Below are 19,252 nucleotides of genomic sequence, written 5' to 3'. Positions count from 1 at the left end.
ACTTGTGCCTCACAACACACTTCACATTCAACAACCAGATATACGAACAAATCAACGGAACACCCATGGGATCACCAATCTCAGGACTCATAGCAGAGACAGTCCTACCACAAATTCAACCCAAACTCTGGGTCAGATATGTCGATAACACGTTTGTAATAATTAAAAACACGGAAATAGAAAAAAACACACCGGATCATCAACGCCACACTCACAGGAATCCGATTCACGAGAGAAGAAGAAAAGGATAGCCAACTCCCATTCCTAGACGTGATGGTACAGAGAACACCGAACGGAGAATTCACTACAAAGGTATACAGGAAAGCCACACACACAGACCAAGTCCTAAACTATGAAAGTAACCACCCCAACACACAAAAACGAAGCTGCATCAGGACACTATTCAAAAGGGCCACAACACACTGCAGTACACCGGACAACCGGAAGCGGCAGGGACAGACCACTATAAACACCGGAGGAAACATCAAAGAAGCGCTTCGCAGGAGGCTCCCAAGCACTGATGATGTCGCCTAGCCAGGGGACGAAACGTTTGCAACAAAAACTTCCAGCTCGGCGAACAGAACCAAAGCAACGAGCACCCGAGCTACAAATCTTCGCACAAACTTTGAAATTATTGAATCTGCAGACTAACAAGATGGAATTCATCCTGGTGTCTTAAACAAAGTGGCTCTGAGGTAGCTGCCACACTGGTTTTAATTTTCCAAACTCCCTTGATTCGGGCTGGTCCCATTAAATTGGAAGATAGTGAATGTAGCTTCTTTATTCAAAATGGAACACAGAAAGCAGGACACTACAGGCCAATTGGCTTCACAAGGGTCATTGGAAAATTTTAAGAAGCTATTATTAAAGAAGTTATAGCAGAGTATTTAGATAAATTCAAGTTAATCAGGAAGAATCAATGTTGTTTTATGAAAGGAAAGTCTTGTTTGACTAAACTATTGGAGCTCTTTGAGAAGATCCGCATCCTGTGAATAAAGGGGAACTTGTGGATGCTCTGTTTTTACATTTGCAGAAGGCATGTGATAAAGTTCCACATCAAAGATAATTGCAAATAGTAAATGTTCATGGTGTAGGGGACAGCACATTGGCATGGATAAAAGACTGTTTGGCAAACATGAAGCAGAGGAGGTGTAAATGTATTAAGTGGTGTGTCACATGCTGGGATTTGAAATTATATAAATGACTTGTATGAAGGGACAGAAACTGTGGATGCCAGGTTTGTTGATGACACAAAGTGAGATAGGATATTAAGTTGGCAAGAAAACACGAGGAGTTTACAAAAACATATAAGTGTATTAAGTGAGGGAACAAAGATGTAGCAAATGGGGCATAACCTGGGAAAATCAAATTGTCCATTTTGGGAGGAAGAATTAAAAAAGGAAGCATATTATCTAAATGGTGAGAGACTGCAGAAGTCTGTAATTTAGAGAGATCTCAGTGTCCTCATGCATGAATCAAAAAAGCCTGGTATGCGAGCACAGCAAGTAATTACAAAAGCTAATACAATGTTTCATACATCCCAAAGGCAATTAAGTACAAAAGTAGGGAGATTATTCGTCAGTTATACAGAACACGTGGGAGATCATGTTTGGAATACTGTGCACAATATTGTTCACCATATTGACAAAAAATGTAAATGCACTGGAGGCAGTTCAGAGAACGTTTACTGGACTAATACCTGAAATGGGCGCCTCGTCTAATGAGGAAAGGAAAGAAAACCTAGGCTTATACCCACTCAAGTTTAGAATTGTAAGAGTCAATTTTTGAAACATAAAATTCTGAGGGGACTTCAATGGGTGAATGTGGAGAGATGTTTCCTCTTTAGGGAGAATCCAGAATAATTGATAGCTGCTTAAAAATTACAGGACTTTCACTTAAAACAGTGTAGATTTGTTTTACTCTGAGGATTTTGAGTCTTTGGAACTCTTTTGCTTAAAAGTGATGGAAACAGTTCCTTGAATATTTCTAAGGGAGTGGAAGATAGGCTCTTGTTAATTAAGGGAATAAAATATTATTAGTATAAGTTGGAAATGTGAAGGTTATAATCAGATCAGCATTGATCTTTATAACGATATACGAAGAGAAAAAGATGAGTGTGGACGAATGTAGGTCATTGACAATTAGGAACAGGGAATAAACACATACATTGGTCTTCACAAAGGAGAACACAAATGTTGTGGAAAACAGAGTCTAGTGGGAGGGAGGAACTGAAGGAAATCAGAATTAGTAGAGAAATAGAGATTAAAAGCAAATAAATCCCCAGGGCCTAATAATCTACATCCCAGAGTATTTAAGGAAGTGGCCCGAGAAATAATTGATGCATTGGCGATTGTCTTTCAAGATTCTTTGGAGTCTGAAACAGATGCTAGGATTGGCTGGTCACTAATCTAACTCTACGATGTAAAAGAAGCAGTAGAGAGAAAACCAGGAATTACTGGCTGGTTAACCTGACCAGGGTAATGGGGAAACTTTTAAAGTCTATTATATTAAAAAAAACTAATAGTAGAGCACTTGGAAAGCAATAACACGATTGAACAAAGTGGGCATGGATTTACAAATGGGAAATCATGTTTCACAAACCTGCTGAAATATTTCAAGGATGTAAGTAGTGGAGTTGGTAGGCTGGGGAGCGGCTGGATGCAGTTTCCTTAGCCTTTCAGAAGGATTTTGATAAGGATAAAGGATTAGCATGTAAAATTAAAGTGTGGGGAATTGGAGTTGTGTCCTAATGTCAGTAGAGAACTGGTTGGCAGACTGAAAATAAACAGTAGGAATAAACAATCTTTTTCCAAGTGGTTGTCAGTGGCCAGTGGGCTACTGCAGGGATCAGTACATGGACCCCAGCTATTCACAATATATATTAATGATTTAGATGAGAGAACTGAGTGTAATATTTTCAAGTTTGGAGATAATACAAAGCTGAGCGGGAGGGCGAACTATGAGTGAGATGCAGAAATGCTTCAGTTTCTTTTGATCAAGGTCTCTCTCTGTCAAGACTAAGTGCTTGGCATGGAGAAATTCATGCAACTTTCAAATGTCAAAATGAGGTCTGGGGCTGAAGCGTTAGGACCATTGTAGACATGCCTAATTTTCGTTATAGCTCAGGAATTCAGGCATTCGGACATTGACATTGCCATCCTAAGGGAGACCTGGTGAAGAGGAGAAGTCTATTAAATGATCAAGGTGAAGGATCCACCTTTTTCTGGAAGGGCAGAGCTGGAGTTCTGGAGTTGTGCAGGGATAACTCACATCAACCTGGGCACTCTAGACATGGTTCTTTGGATTAGGTAAGTGTAATTAACAAATCCTCCATTGGCAGTTTGGGTCTAAAAAAATGAGGCATTGTACTATCCCCTCAAGCCCATATCTATCATAATTATCATGCAGAGACTACTGTGTTTGGAAGGGACCCTGAGAATCATAAAGATATATAGCACAGAAATGGACTCTTCAGTCCAACTTGTCCATGCCAACCAGATATCCTAAATGAACATAATCCCATTTGCCAGCATTCAGTCCATATCCCTCTAAAGCCTTCCTATTCATATAACCATCCAGATGCCTTTTAAATATTGTAATTGTAGCAGCCTTCATCAGCTCATTCCATCAACACACCAACCCTCACATGAAAAAGTTGCCCCTCAGCTCCATTATAAATCTTGCCCCTCTCACCTTAAACCTGTGGGCTCTAGTTTTGTCTATTAGATCTTGTCTATTTACCCTACCCATGCCCCCCATGATTTTATAAACCTCTATAAGGTCACCCCTCAGCCTTGTGGATAGGTACTTGAAAATTTGCTCATTTCATTAACAAATAGCATTACGCAAATGATGGTGTGCAGATCTCCAGGCCTACATAGAAAAACTTCCTTTATTGTCTCCTATGGAGCGATTTGCTTAAGAATTTCTTATTTTGACTTTCAGTGAAAATGATAAGAGTGGAATGCACTACTTAATGATCTTTAGAAGTTTATTTCACCCAGAAGGTGGAAGAGGCAGAAACCCTCATAACATTTAAGAATTATTTAGATAAGCACACCAAATGCCATAGCATACTTATGGGCCAAGTAGTGGAAAATGGGACTAGAGTAGATAGATGGCCGGTATGGACCCGATGGGCTGAATAGCTTCTTTCAATGCTGTAAAACTCTATGAAGCCGCACAGTAAGGAAGTGGAAAGGAGTGTTGCTATCTAGTGGTGTGAAGTAGCAAGTTATTTCCTGAGATTCAGAATTTGTTGGCTGACATTGACAATGCAGACACTGTAAAACCCTTTATTTGTGCAGTCAATGTGGCCCTTGCTGGCAATTAGGAAATCAAGGACCACCATTCTCAGCACATATTATGAGATTTCCTACACAGAGAGGAAAACAATCTGTCAGAGCAAAACAAAAGTGTACCTATGTCAGGACCTTTTTGCAAGTCCAAGTATTTGAAGTGGTGTATGGTGTATATGGGGTGGAGACATAAGGTGCTCCCAGTGTGATCTTCTCTTTATCAGGGAGACTGAACATAAACTTAGGGAACACTTCACCAAGCATCGCAGCTGGGTCTGCAGGGGCCGATCGGACCTCCCAGTCATTGCCTATTTCAATTCCCCCAACCACTCTATTTCTAACATCACCGTCCTTGGCCTCCTCCAATGCCAAAACGAACCACAGAGCAAATTGGAGGTTCAACACCTTATCTTCCGCCTGGACACCCTACAGCTCAGATGACTCAACATTGATTTCTCCAATTTCTTATAACCTCCCTCCCCATTACCTGACTCCCTCCCCAGCCCTTCCCCGTCCCTTCCACTGCTCCCTGCCAGCAACCTGATTCATTCCTTCCACTGACCAACTAGATTGCACCCTCTACCTGTCTTCACTTGTAACCACTTCACAACCTGCCCCCCGCCCCCCTCTGTATCTGCAGCTTCCCCCACACCCAGTCCTGAAGAAAGGTCATACACGAAATGACAATTTCTCCACCTCCTGATGCTGATTGGCTTGCTGTGTCCTTCCAGCCTCCTACCTGTGTGCATGAGGCGCGCACACATGGCTCTGTGGCGCCGCCTGTCTTTGAGCCACTGACCTGCCGCCCAATGCTCACGTCCGGATGGTTGCCTGGCGACAGTAGAAAAATCAACATTCCAGACGGGGAGACGCAGATCCTGTAGGCGAGAGGGGGGGACACGGTGCATGCCCTCTGAAATCAAACATTTCCAAAGTATTAGCGGTCACCATAAAGTTTAGGAGAGATGTTGAGCGACGTCCAACCTTTAAAACCTGTATATGCAGGAAAATTCACTGACACTGATCCAGTGCTGGATACAGTATGTACCGAATAGTTTCTTCCTTCTTCTTCCTAGTTTCTGCTCATTGTGTCAATTATTGTAAAGTATACCTTTCGCATTATTTTTGAAATTGTTCTCCCAAACGTTTAATTTTTAATCTTTGTTTAATTTAATCCTTATTTAATTGCCAGAAATTAGCAACGAAACCGACGCACGAAGAGTACATGCAGTGATGATATTGATCAGAGACTGGTGGTGATATATGTTTCTTTTGCAGGCGGGGAAATTGGTACCTATTACTGGGAGAGTTGTGGACTGTCTGACAGAAGTCCAGCCCAGGGTATGTAAACACGCTGTAACTTTACAGTTTCAAAATGATACAGGCGTTTGCTTGCGCAACAGGATCGTATTGATCTGATGACATTTGGGGGCAGCGAGATTTTATTTTCAATAGACGGCCACGCGTGCCAAGGCTAGTTTGATCAAAAGCTTGAAAAAAAATTGCAATCGCCGCAAAAGCTCGTAGCTGAAGACGAAACCAGACATGAGGCTTTATAACTAATGTATTACGCTTAAGTACGTAGTTCACAATGAATGGATTAGGGAAAAAAGCACATTAACATGTACATTTTCAACATACAAACCAAGCCGTTAACTATTTACCCAAAAGTTACCTCAGGAAATATTCTTTCATTTGCAACCCACAGAGAGTGTTTGAGGTCCAAATATTGAATGTTTTCAAGGATTTAGATATAATTCTTAGGGCTAAAGGGATCAAAGAGTATAGAGAAAATGTGGCAACAAGGTAGTGAGTTGGATGATCAGACATAATCATATTCAGTGAGAGAGCAGGTTCAAAGGGCTGAATGGCCTACTCCTGCACGTATTTTCTATATTTCTGTGCTTTATTCACCTCAATTCAAACTGGCATGCTTAATTCTGCACCCCCTATTTAGTTTCTGGGAGCAATGGTTTTACAGATTGACTTCCCCCAGGTTCATAGTTGAGATATTTGATCCTCAGGAGACTGCCCAAATGAATAGAATGGGATACTATCCATTACGGTTTGAAGAATGATAAAAGAGGCAATAGTTATTCTGACATCATGTGCAGCGTTCCATGGTCATTGGCCAAAAGATTGGCCAGGTAATTAACATTGTGTCGGTTATCAGTCCCCAAAATGAAGTATTTTAACAGGGATCGGTGGGAAGTGACGTGGAGAGAGAGAGAGTCTGGGTGAACAAGCATTCATTTTCTTAGGAGAATGCCAGGAATTTGAGGGAAGAATAAAGAATGTTAGCATCAAAAGCTACCATCAAAGACTCCAAAATATTAGGCTGAACACCCCACTGATTCAAACCACAGGAGTCCACAGGGTCTGACTCTCCATTCTACAGAATGGTTCAGAATTGGTAAAGCATTCTCATCTGTTGTATATTTTCTCTCTGTCTAATTAAATAATGGACTATATCTAAGCTGCTGCTTCTTAACAAACTCAACCTCCGATAGTTTATTAACCATCTGAAAAACCATTAATAGTGGCTTCAAAGCTGAGAAGTGGCAGCAGAGTGGGTAAAGAGTTGCAGAAGACACAGGTGGACTATCTAGGCCAACTGAGTCGAAAAGGCCACAAGGAGAGAAATATTCTCTTTTTCTTCTGGAAGACAAAGTAATTTGTGTTACACCGATCATGGGAAGTTAGCTATAAAGAGCTCCCCCACTAGGGATCAGAGTTAACCTCTGCAACAATTTCCTGATGGATCTGCAAAGTTGTACGAAGATCCAATGTAAGTAAAGCTTGCATTTTTCCATTAATGTCAATGAGGAATTGTTGCCAATTGTTAGATTTTTGGAGGTTCGTGATCACTATTACCTAATATAGGCAGATGACCATTTGTAATTTAAATGCTAGCACTGGTTAAAGTAAGCCTGTAGTATTTGTTAGCACTAGTTAAAGTAAGCCTGTAGTATTTTAAAAAAAAAGTGCTTTCTGCCTAGAACAAGTGCTGCAAATCATTTTACCACTGCTTCTGACATGGGAAAGACACAACAGTGGCAGGGTGTGTAATATAGGATTCTCTAATGCTGCTCTGGAAGCTTTGGAATTCAAATATAATCTATTCACAGGGAAAAGAAGATTCTCTGAATAAACATTTCAAAGACAGTGCGACCAGATTTCTATGGTGCTCAATATCATTTGTCTAGCTGAGACCTGGATGCAGTGCTGAAGAGGTTCAAAGACCTCATGCTTCTGACGTTTTCTTCTCTGTTTCAAATTGTTCCCAGATGATCAGATTGCTTACCATCCATTCCGTGACTCTCACTGTGGGCCAAAAGATTAAACTCCATCCATGTGTTTGTCAGTTTCTTCACTCACATCCAGTTATGTTAAATGAGTTTATACCATTGCTAAAATAGCAAACAAAAGTTATATGCTGTGATTGAGTTAAGTATGTATTCTCTATGATTGCTGACTTTAGTTTCTGGGGTTATTACAACATGTTCCAATTTTTACTTAGTTATTGGTTAATGTATTTACATTTTAATCCAAATCAGATACCAAAACCTGAATAGGCATCAAAACAACCACTTTTTTCTTGTCATTGCATATCCTACAGCCTGTTACCCCACCTGTAGTAAAGAAGTTTTTGAATACTAGCAGTCCCAAACCTGGTAAAGCCACAATTTTCTATGGCAAAGCAACTGATCCTGATGTTGCCACACAAATGGAACATGGGCTCCCGAGCAAAATCTCTACATCTGTAAGTACTTGTTGAAATGTCATGTTATTACTTCAGTTTCACTGTTAATAATTACATTACTTTTTTTTTAAACCCCATTACATATTTAAACTTATGGATATAAAATGAAAATGAAGCAAATTAGGGATACAGTAGCATAGCGTAGACTGATAATCTTGAGATTTAAACTATGAAGAGAGGTTTAATAGGTTAGGATTGTTTTCATTAGAAAAAAGGAGATTGAGGAGGGACCTGATTGAGGTCTACAAAATCATGAAAGGTACAGACAGGGTAGATAGAGATAAGCTTTTTCCCAGAGTGAAGGATTCAGTAACTAGAGGTCACGCTTTTAAGATGAGAGTTGAAAAGTTTAAGGGGGATACACGCCGCAGTACTTTACACAGAGGGTGGTAGGTGCCTGGAACGCGTTGCCAGCAGAGGTAGTGAAGGCAGGCACGATAGATTCATTTAAATGCTTCTGGACAGATGCATGAGTAGGTGGGGAGCAGACAGATACAGATGCTTAGGAATTGGGCGACAGGCTTAGACAGTGGATTTGGATTGGCTCAGGCTTGGAGGGCCGAAGGGCCTGTTCCTGGGCTGTAAATTTTCTTTGTTCTTTGTTCTTCTTTATGATTTGACGAGATGACTTCAATTGCACCATAGAAGCTGGGGCATTTAAATTCAATTATATTGCGAAATCGATATTTAAAAGCTAGAATCAGTAATGACAATAAGACTATAAAACCATAAGAAATAGGATCAGGAGTTGGCAGTTTGGCCCCTCGAGCCTGCTCCACCATTCAATAGGATCATGGCTGACATTCCTCACCTTCACTTCCCTGCCCTTTCCCTGTAATCCTCGATTCCCCTACTGATCCCTTCTCTCTCTCTTAAATATATACAAGGATTGCTCCCTGTGACAAGGAGTTGCAAACGCTCATAACCCTCTAAGAGAAGAAATTCCTCCTAATCACAGTCTTAAATTGATACCCCTTTATTCTGAGACTATGCCCTTTGATCCTAGACTCCCCCATGAGGGGAAACATCCTCTCAGCATTTACCCTGTAAGAATCCTGTATTTTTCAATGATGCCACCTCTTATTCTCCTTTACTCCAGTGAGTAGATTCCCAGCCTATTTAATCTTTCCTCATAAGTGAATTCTTCCAAACCAGGAATCATCCTAGTGAACCTTCTCTGAACTGACTCCAGTGAAATGATATCTTTCCCTCAATAAGGGAACCAAAACTGCTTCACGGTATTCCAGATATGTTTCACCAGCACCTTGTGCAGTTGCAGTAAGGCTTCTCTACTATTATACAACAAACCTCATGAGATAAGGGCCAATATTCCATTTGCTTTCCTGATTATCTGCTGCATCTGTGTGTTAGCTTTCTGTTTTGTGCACAAATACTTCCAAGTCCCTTTGTGTTGCAGCTTTCTGCCATTTTTTTCCTATTTAAATAATGTTCTGTTTGTTCTTTTCAAAATAAACAATGTTGTATTTCCCCACATTATATTCCACTTTTTGCACACTCAGTTAACCTAGCAGTATTTTTTTGCAAATTATTTGTATTTCTCTCCCTCAGCATGATTTTCGACCTATTTTTGTGTATTTTTCAAACTTGGTGACAGTACATTCCCTTCCTTCCTTCCTCCATTTGTGATCCCAGCACTGATCCCTGTAGAACTCCACTCATCATGGGTTGTTAACTTGAAAAAGAACCCCTTATCCCCACTCGCTGTTTTCTTCCCAAGAGCCAATTCTCTATCCATACCCATATACTACCTCCAACACCTTTGACTCTTATCTTATGACTTAAGCTTTTGTGAGGTATACCTTGTCGATGATGAATGGTGAATAATTATTCATAAAAATATGGCCAGTTCATTGCCATTTTTATCTGGTCTGACCAGTGTGTGACTTGAAGCTTGTGCAATGTGATCGATGTCAAAACTGCCCTTTGTAATGGCCAAGCAAAACCTTGATGACAAAATTACTTGTTTCCAGCAATTCATCATCAGATGGCAGCATAAACATGTCCATCCACTATATTGCATCAGCAATATGGTTGAAACACCCATGACTTCTGATATGTCCAGCAGCCAAACTGCAGTGTGGAAAGCTTTGGAAATAATTCTTGTTAAAACTGCAGGACATGAGTAATCAAGAATCACGATGACACAAGCTTTCATTGTGGGTGGATTAAAGTCATGGCTGATCTGATTACTTCATGATCTCAGATGCTCTGATATGCTTTAGTCACCTTGATTATTAAGAATCTACTTCTCCCTTAAGAATATCCAGACCCTGCTTCCACTGTTTTGAGATTATCTCATCCCACTGATGACTTTCTGTGGGATATAAAGTTTTCCTCATCCCTGTCTTAAGTGGGTAACCCCTTGTTTTGAAACTGTGATCCCGAATTTTAGATTCTCCCAGAAGAGGAAACATGCTTCCCACATCCATCCTGGCAGCCTTCCCAATATGGTTCAGTCAAATCATCTCTTACTCTGCTAAACACCTGTGGATACAAGGCTAACATCTCTAACCATTCCTCAAAAGGTAACCTATCCATCCCAGGTATTAGTCTGGTGAACATTCTCTGAACTGCTTCCAACACATTTCCAACCTTCCTTAAATAAGGAGACCAATACTATAAACAGTATTCCAGATGTGGTCTCACCAATACCCGGTAAATCTTAAATAGTTTTACTTTTCCAGGTTTCAGGTACAATTATAGAATTGTTCAGTGTGTAGAAAGAAAATGAGTATGAAAAATGTAAAAATGCCAATGAGACATTTTTGCTAATTTTTCCATCTCCACCATAAACTAAAAATGAAACGTCAATAAGCCAAGTGTCATGACAACAGCTCTGAACCACATTCGCCTATGGACACATTGGCCTTTAGGCATGTGTCTTTATTAAAAGAGAACCGCTACAGCCAAAAATGACAGTGGATGTAAATTCACTGGCATAAGCACATAAAAATTAGGAGCAGGAGTAGGCCGTCTGGCCTGTTGAGCCTGCTCCACTACTCAATAAGATCATGACTGGTCTTTTCGTGGACTCAGCTCCACTTACCCGCCTGCTCACCATAACCCTTAACTCCTTTACTGTTCAAAAATCTATCTATCTTTGCCTTAAAAAGCAATCAAAGAGGCAGCTTCAAGTGCTTCACTGAGTGGGCAATTCAACAGATTCACAGCCATCTGGGTGAGGAAGTTCCTCCTCAACTCAGTCCTAAACCTGCTCCTCCTTATTTTGTGGCTTTTTCCCTCTAGTTCTTCTTTCACCTGCCAATGGAAACAACCTCCCTGCTTCTATCTTATTTCTTCTGCTCATAATTTTATATGGTTCTCCAAGATCCCCCCCACCCCCTTTCTCATCTTTCTAAATTCCAGTGAGTATAGTCCCAATCTATTCAAACTTTCATCAGAAGCCAACCCTATCAATTCCAGAATCAACCTAGTGAACTACCTCTGCACCCCCTCCAGTGCTAGTGCATCCTTTCTCAAGTAGTACTCCAGGTGTAGCCTCACCAGCACCCTATACAGCTGTGCATGCCTTCCCTATTTTTAAACTCCAAACTTCCAGCAATGAAAGACAATATTCCATTTGCCGTCTTAATTACTTGCTGGACCTATCAACCAACTTCTTGTGATTCATGCACAAGGACATGCAGGTCCCTCTGCTCAAAGACATGCTGCAATTTCTCACTATTTAAATAATAGTCCATTTTGCTGTTCTTTCTATGAAAATGGATGACCTCACCTTTACCAACATTGTGCTCCATCTGCCAGACCCTTGCCCATTCATGGAAGCTATGTATATCCTTTTGCAGACTTTCAGTGTCCTCTGCACACTTTGCTCGACCACTTTAGTATCATTTGAGAACTTTGACACACTACACTTGGTCCCCAATTGAAAATCATCTCTGAAAATTGTAACTGACATATATGACAGGCCACTGATCACCAACAAGGAAAACACCCATTCATCCCCACTGTTCGCTTTCTGTTAGTTAACCAATCTTCTATCCATGGTAATATATTACTTTAATGACATGTACCTTTATCTTTTTTGTGGCACTTTGACAAATGCCTTTTGGAAAACCAGATACACCACATCTACCAGTTCCTTGCTGTACACTGTGCTCATAATGACCTCAAAGAACTCCAGTAAATTAGTTAAACATGACCTGTCTTTCAAGACCCCATGCAGTGTCTGGCTGATGGGACAATTTCTATCCCGATGTCTCCCTACTTCTTCCATGATTCAAGCATTTTCCCCACTACAGAAGTTCAGCTAATGGGCCCATTAGACCTTCTGTCTAATTCATTTTTTAAACAGTGACATCATATTTTCTGTTTTCCAATCTGCTGGAACCACATCAGAGTCCAGCAAGTTTTTGTAAATTACCTTGACTGCACTTGGTATTTCCCCTGCCATCTGTTTTACTCCCCTGGGTTGCATTCCATCAGGGCCATGAGACTTGTCTACCTTTAGCCCAATTAGTTTTCCCAACACTACCTCTTTAGAGATAATGATAGTTTCTAGGTCTTTAGCTGTCACAGGCTACTTGTCATTAATTATTGGCATGTTATTGGCATGTCTTCCATTTTGAAGATTGACACAAAATACCAGTTCAATGCCTTGGCCATTTCTTCATTTCCCATTATTAAATGCCCCTTCTCATCCTCTAAAGGACCAATGTTTACCTTAGCCAGTCATTTTCATTTTATGTATTTCTGGAAACTTTTGCTATCTGTTTTTATATTCTGAGCTAGTTTGCTCTCATAATCCACCTTACTTTTCTTTGTAGATTTATTCATGGCTTTCAGTTGACCTTTTAAGGTTTCCCAATCCCCTAGTTTCCCACTAATCTTTGCCACTTTGCTTTAAATTTGATACCCTCCTTTAATTCCTCAGTTATCCATGATGATTATACCTTTTCCTACACTTCTTCCTTTTCACTGGTATATACTTTTGCTGAGACCTGCGAAAAAGAACTTTGAAAGTCCTCCACTATTCCTCAATTGTCTCACCATATAGTCTTTGCTCCCAATCTACCTTGGCCAATTTCTCCCATCCCCCTTCTCCTGTAAAAACACGGTGCCTTACTTCCAAACCCTCCGCATCTGCCGTATCTGCTCCCAGGATGAGCGATTCCATTCCAGGACATCCGAGATGTCTGCCTACAACAGGACTGTAATTTTTCCCTCCCCTATTATCAACGATGCCCTCAATCACATCTCCTCCATTTCCCGCACCTCTGCCCTCGAACCTCACCCCCTGAAACCACAACAAGAATCCTCCGGTCCTCACGTTCCATCCCACTAATCACCAAATCCAGCATATCATCCTCCGCCATTATCCCCACCTACAGTTAGACCCCACCACCAAAAATATATTTCCCTCCCACCCCTATCTGCATTCCGTGGGGTCCATTCCCTCCGTGACTCCCTTGTTAGGTCCACACTCTCAAACAAACCCCTCTCCACACCTGGCACCTTCCTCTGCCACTGTAAGAGATGTAAAACATGTGTCCACATCTCCTCCCTCACCTCTGTCCAAGGCCACAAAATATCATTCCACATCCGGCAGAGATTTACTTGCGCTCCTCAAACCTCATTTACTGCATCTATTGCTCTTGATGTGGTCTCCTCTACATCAGAGAGCCTGTTTGCAAACTTGCGGAATGGTTCATGAAACATCTCTGGTCTGTATGCACCAACCAACCACACCTTGCTGTAGCCATCCATTTCAACTCCCCCTCTCACTCCCTCCCATGAAATGTCCATACTGGGCCTACCTCCACCGCCGAAATAAGGCCATCGCAAACTGGAGGAGGAACACTGCATTTTTCACCTCGGGATCCTACAACCACAAGGCCTTAACATTGAATTGACCAGTTTCCAAATCTCATCTCCCCCACCCCACCCCAGATCGAACCATCTGACTTGGCTACACCCCCTTGACCTGACCTACCTGTCCATCTTCCTTCATACCTATCTGCTCCATACTTCCAACCTACCTACCACAATCAAAAATCTCCTACCTTCGCCCACCTATCACCATTCCCTCCCCCATTTATTACTCAGCTCCCTTCTCCCTCCCCAGTCCTGATGAAAGGTTAAGCCCGAAACGTCAACTGTATTGTTCCTCAGATGCTGCCTGACCTGCTGTTCTTTTGCAGGCATCACACCTTTTGAGTCCAACTCGTCCCTCATCCCATAGTAGTCTCCTTTGTTTAAGCACAAGACATTGGTATTGGATTTTACCTTTTCACTCTCCATCCGTATTTTAAATTCAAACATACTGTCGTTGCTCCTTCCAAGAGGATCCCTAACGATGAGATCATCAATTATTCCTGTCTCATTACACAGGGCCAGATCTAGGATAACTTGCTCCTTTGTGGGTTCCATTACGTATTGTTCAAGGGAACTGTCATGGATACATTCTATGAACTCCTCCTCAAGGCTAATTTAACAGCGTGAGGGGAAACTAGAAAAGAATAAAGGAGCCACAGTGAGATCAGGGGACAGAGAAACATATACAGAATATGCTTTCAAATACCCCAAGCCTCGCACAAACCTAATTGAAGAAAATTGCAAATTGACAAAAATAATGATCTGCTGGACTTGAGGGGACACCATGTTGAGATACACTAGGGATTCCTCCACAGGAGGTGGCCCTTAATGCCTGCCTGCAATGCAATGTCCCCTTCCTGCATTGAATTTTCATTGATCTCCTCACTGCTGCCTCACAGTTGGCTGTATTCCTCAAGTTATCTCACAGATTTAAAAATTGTGTTGTATGTGGAATGAAGCCCTTAATTGACAGTTAGTTGTCCATTAAGGCTTCAACAGGCCTTATAGTGGGTGGGATGCCTGATGCATATCAGGCCTCATGGTATGTGAGACAACCTGGAGGTGTGTGTTGAGGGGGTTGGTTGTACAGAGAAATGGCAGATTACCATGTGCCCACTTTTACATGTCCCCTGTCTACAGCACCACTCTAATCTAGACCCTGTCTACAAATACCTGTTCAGGAGATCATAAAATTCACTGTGATGGGAAGGCTAATTAAGACACATCTATCGTGTAATATCATTTCAAAACATATGACTCATAGTTAATTGTTAGATTATAGTAATTAATGTGCAGGTTAAAAATAATAGTGTACACCAGTAATGGAGCACAAACAACTGTTATTAAAATTACCATTAAACTGTTTGTTATTGAGTTTTGCCTGAGGAAAATTGTTAGCAATAATACCATGAATCATTCCCTTCTTTTTCCCAAATAGCGTCATGTGATCCTTATTGTAAGACAAGGCAATTGAGGCCTCAGTTTTAGAATTATACTCTGGTAATATAGTAGGCCCTCATTATCACACTGGGCATCAACTCAGATTATCTGGTGAATACTTATAGGAGTTTCAGTGACTTGGGCTATGGAGCGATGTGTGGCAGATTCAGAGGAGAAGTCCAGAAAGGCACATCTCAACGTCAAAATTTCCTCCTATAGTTCTGCCACCTGCAAACGGACCCCACCACTAGAGGTATATATCCCTCCCCACCCCTATCCGCTTTCCACAAAGACCGTTCCCTCTGCGACTACCTGGTCAAGTCCACACCACCCAACAACCCACACTCCTCTCCTCGCACCTTCCCCTGCCACCGCAGAAATTGCAAAACCTGCACCCACACCGTCTCCCTCAACTCCATCCAAGGCCCCAAAGGAGCCTTCCACATCCATCAAAGTTTCACCTGCACTTCCACACACATTTACTGTATCCGTTGCTCCCCATGTGGTCTCCTCTACATTGGGAAGACAGGACGCCTACTCGCAGAACGCTTCAGAGAACATCTCCAGGACACCCACACCAACCAACCCCACCGCCCTGTGGCTGAACATTTCAACTCCTTCTCCCACTCCGCTGAGGACATGCAGATGCTGGGTCTCCTCCATTGCCACACCCTTACCATCCAATACCTGGATGAAGAACACCTCACCTTCCGCCTCGGAATGCTCCACCCCATGGCATCAATGTGGATTTCACCAATTTCCTTATTTCCGCTCCCCTGTCTTATCCCAGTTCCAACTTTCCAGTTCAGCACCACCCTCATGACCTGTCCAACCTGTCTATCTTCCTTTCCACCTGTCCACTCCACCCTCCCTCCGACCTATCACCTTTACCCCCACCTCCATTCACCTATTGCACTCTCAGCTACTTTCCCCCTAGCTCCACCCCACCTCCCTTTTATCTCTCCACCCCCGAGGCTCCCATCCTCATTCCTGATGAAAGGCTTTTGCTCGAAACGTCGATTTGCTGCTCCTCGGATGCTGCCTGACCTGATGTGCTTTTCCAGCACCACATTCTCGACTCTAATCTCCAGCATCTGCAGTCCTCACTTTTGCATAGTTGACAGCAGGTCTCAGTCGAATCAAGGGGGATCCAAGGAACTAAGGGGATCCAAGAAGTAATCAAGGGCAGCCTCTGATACCAATCCTGGGTCTTATCAGAGCAGTCAGAGTCAGAAACCTCTTCAGGGGTGAGGAGCTGAATAGCCTATGGTCTTGATATTCCTGCTCCGTTAAGGGCTATTTTCCTCCTGAAATGAGAGAGAGGCAGGTATTACAGAAGATGAAAGTGAGTGGCACAGCTGTTATTGGTGTATGTGTGGTGGTGTCCTGAGTCAGTGAGTAAGCAGTGCAGAGGCCATGCAGAATTGGCGGTGTCAGGAGTTGAGATCGGTGAGGCAGAGTGACAGAGGTGTTAAAGGCAATGGTAAAAATGGAAGGAAGATTCTGGGATAGCTGGTGAGCGGAGAATTGTTATGGGAAAGGAGCAGAGTAAGATGGTACAGAAACCGCATGTAATCCATGTCACAGGGGCAGGAGCATTAATTAATGCAACAAGATTCGTGTAATTCAGTGAGAAAGCCCACTTGGTCTCAAACTGAGAGTCCCTTCAACTAAAATCTGCAACATTCAGCTCTATGTTATTAATATGGTCTCAGATTCATTACTGTTGACCTAGAAATAGTGCACGCAACCAAACTGAGTTGCACATGGAACCTCCTGATGTGCAAAATTTATTGGAATGTAGTTGCCCAGCAAGACTAGGAACTGGGAATAGACAAAGAGATTATTAATTTAATTTCAGTATATTGTAATAGCCTTTTATTTCACATTTAGGCTGCATCATTGTTAAATCCACCACTGAGGACTCGAGTTCAGCAAATGTTTTTCGACAAAATTACCGCAGCATATCCAAGTAATCAGCGAGGTCCATTGGGAAAGTCTCATGATCAATCACCAGGTTTACCGAAAGGGATGGACATACATAATACTACGTTTGGCAGAAAAGGAGTCAAAGGTATGATTGCAATAAAGAGTCAACAAGCAAACAAAAGGTTTGACAATCTAAAATTATGTCTAAATCCTTAAGCCTCTCACGATATATAAAATAAAAGGTAAAATTTTAAAGGGTTTTCAGGAACACAGTCTAGACTGTCTGCACATGCAAATCATTTAAGCTGGCAAGACAAGTTGAGGATACTATTAAAAAAGTACGAGGAACCACTATATCTAAATAGGAGTTTGAAGTATAAAAGTTATGCAAAACCACTGGTTTATTATGCCCAATTCTGGGCACCAGACAGGCACAGTGTTGATATGGAGAAGGTGTTAGAGAGATTTATTAGACTGGAACTAGGAGTGTGGCATTTCTGCTCGCTTCAGCTGCTGGCTTTCTGGAACCCTGGAAACACAGCCTGCAGCTACTAAATTCAAATCAACGGCAAAAATTGTAGTATGCAATCTCCATTCAATATTATAATTACAGCCCAGCCCCTCGAGTGGCTAGTGAGGATTTAAGTTACCCTCATTGACTCTTTGTTGGAGTACAATGTGTGATCAGTATCCTCCAATATCTCATCCCTTTTTCCATTATTATTCATTCATGTCTCCAGTATGCATGTTAGGCTCAGGGCATAATGCAGAAGTTAAACAAAACCTGAGTACACTCCATCTCCTTTACCGTATGACTCCTGTTCTCATTTAAATCTTTCACTTATACGACTCAGACATTCGTGTAGGTAGAAGAAGAGATAGGGGGAACTTTGCATGTGTCTTAACAAGTAGCTGTCATAGAACTAACAGGGATGTCACAGGAATATCTTCATTGCACATTAGGCAGTTTTTGAAGAAGTAATGAAGAGGATTGATGAGTGCAGAGCGGTAGATGTGATCTATATGGACTTCAGTAAGGCTTTCGACAAGCTTCCCCATGGGAGACTGGTTAGATCTCATGGAATACAGGGAGAACTAGCCAACTGGATACAGAACTGGCTCAAAGGTAGAAGACAGAGGGTGATGGTGGTGGAGGGTTGTTTTTCAGACTGGAGGCCTGTGACCAGTGGAGTGCCACAAGGCTCAGTGCTGGGCCCTCTACTTTTCGTCATTTATATAAATTATTTGGATGTGAGCATAAGAGGTATAGTTTGTAAGCTTGCAGATGACACCAAAATTGGAGGTGTAGTGGACAGCAAAGAAGGTTACCTCAGATTACAACAGGATCTTGATCAGATGGGCCAATGGGCTGAGAAGTGGCAGATGGAGTTTAATTCAGATAAATGCGAGGTGCTGCATTTTGGAAAAGCAAATCTTAGCAGGACTTATACACTTAATGGTAAGGTCCTAGAGTGTTGCTGAACAAAGAGACCTTTGAGTGCAGGTTCATAGCTCCTTGAAAGTGGAGTCGCAGGTAGATAGGATAGTAAAAAATGTGTTTGGTATGCTTTACTTTATTGGTCAGAGTATTGAGTGCAGGAGTTGGGGGGTCATGTTGCAGCTGTACAGGACATTGGTTAGGCCACTGTTGGAATATTGCATGCAATTCTGGTCTCCTTCCTATCAATTCTGGTCTCCTTTCACGTTGTGAAACTTGAAAGGGTTCAGAAAAGATTTACAAGGATGTTGCCAGGGTTGGAGGATTTGAGCTATAGGGAGAGGCTGATTAGGCAGGGGCTTTTTTCCCTGAAGCTTCAAGAGGCTGAGGCGTGACCTTATAGAGGTTTACAAGATTATGAGGGGCATGAATAGGATAAATAGACAAAGTCTTTTCCCTGCTTAGGGGGAGTCCAGAACTAAAGACCCTAAGTTTAGGGTGAGAAGGGAAAGATATAAAAGGGACCTA

The 19,252-nt window shown here is 41.9% G+C and overlaps 1 protein-coding gene across 3 annotated transcripts in view; it reads left to right on the top strand.

Annotated features, from left to right (window-relative positions):
- The window catches only part of efhb (EF-hand domain family, member B), a 69,292-nt gene that overhangs the window by 3,456 nt on the left and 46,584 nt on the right, over window positions 1–19,252 (top strand). For 2 of the 3 annotated variants that reach the window (XM_043690212.2, XM_087987297.1), the window contains exons 1-4: window positions 5,175–5,338; window positions 5,577–5,639; window positions 7,918–8,061; window positions 17,251–17,431. In XM_043690212.2, the coding sequence (XP_043546147.1) occupies window positions 5,264–5,338; window positions 5,577–5,639; window positions 7,918–8,061; window positions 17,251–17,431 (463 nt within the window). In that variant the 5' untranslated portion in view covers window positions 5,175–5,263. Of the gene's footprint in view, window positions 1–3,121; window positions 3,309–5,174; window positions 5,339–5,576; window positions 5,640–7,917; window positions 8,062–17,250; window positions 17,432–19,252 lie in introns of those variants that run through there. The other variant, XM_087987296.1, reaches the window with a different exon arrangement.

This window comes from Chiloscyllium plagiosum, unplaced genomic scaffold (assembly GCF_037043375.1).
Source record: "Chiloscyllium plagiosum isolate Xiang-an unplaced genomic scaffold, Cpla_swu_hap1 HiC_scaffold_5, whole genome shotgun sequence".
NCBI classification, from domain to species: domain Eukaryota; kingdom Metazoa; phylum Chordata; class Chondrichthyes; order Orectolobiformes; family Hemiscylliidae; genus Chiloscyllium; species Chiloscyllium plagiosum.
The sequence above is the reverse complement of the archived record's forward strand: the minus strand, read 5'-3'. Positions and strand labels throughout refer to the sequence as shown.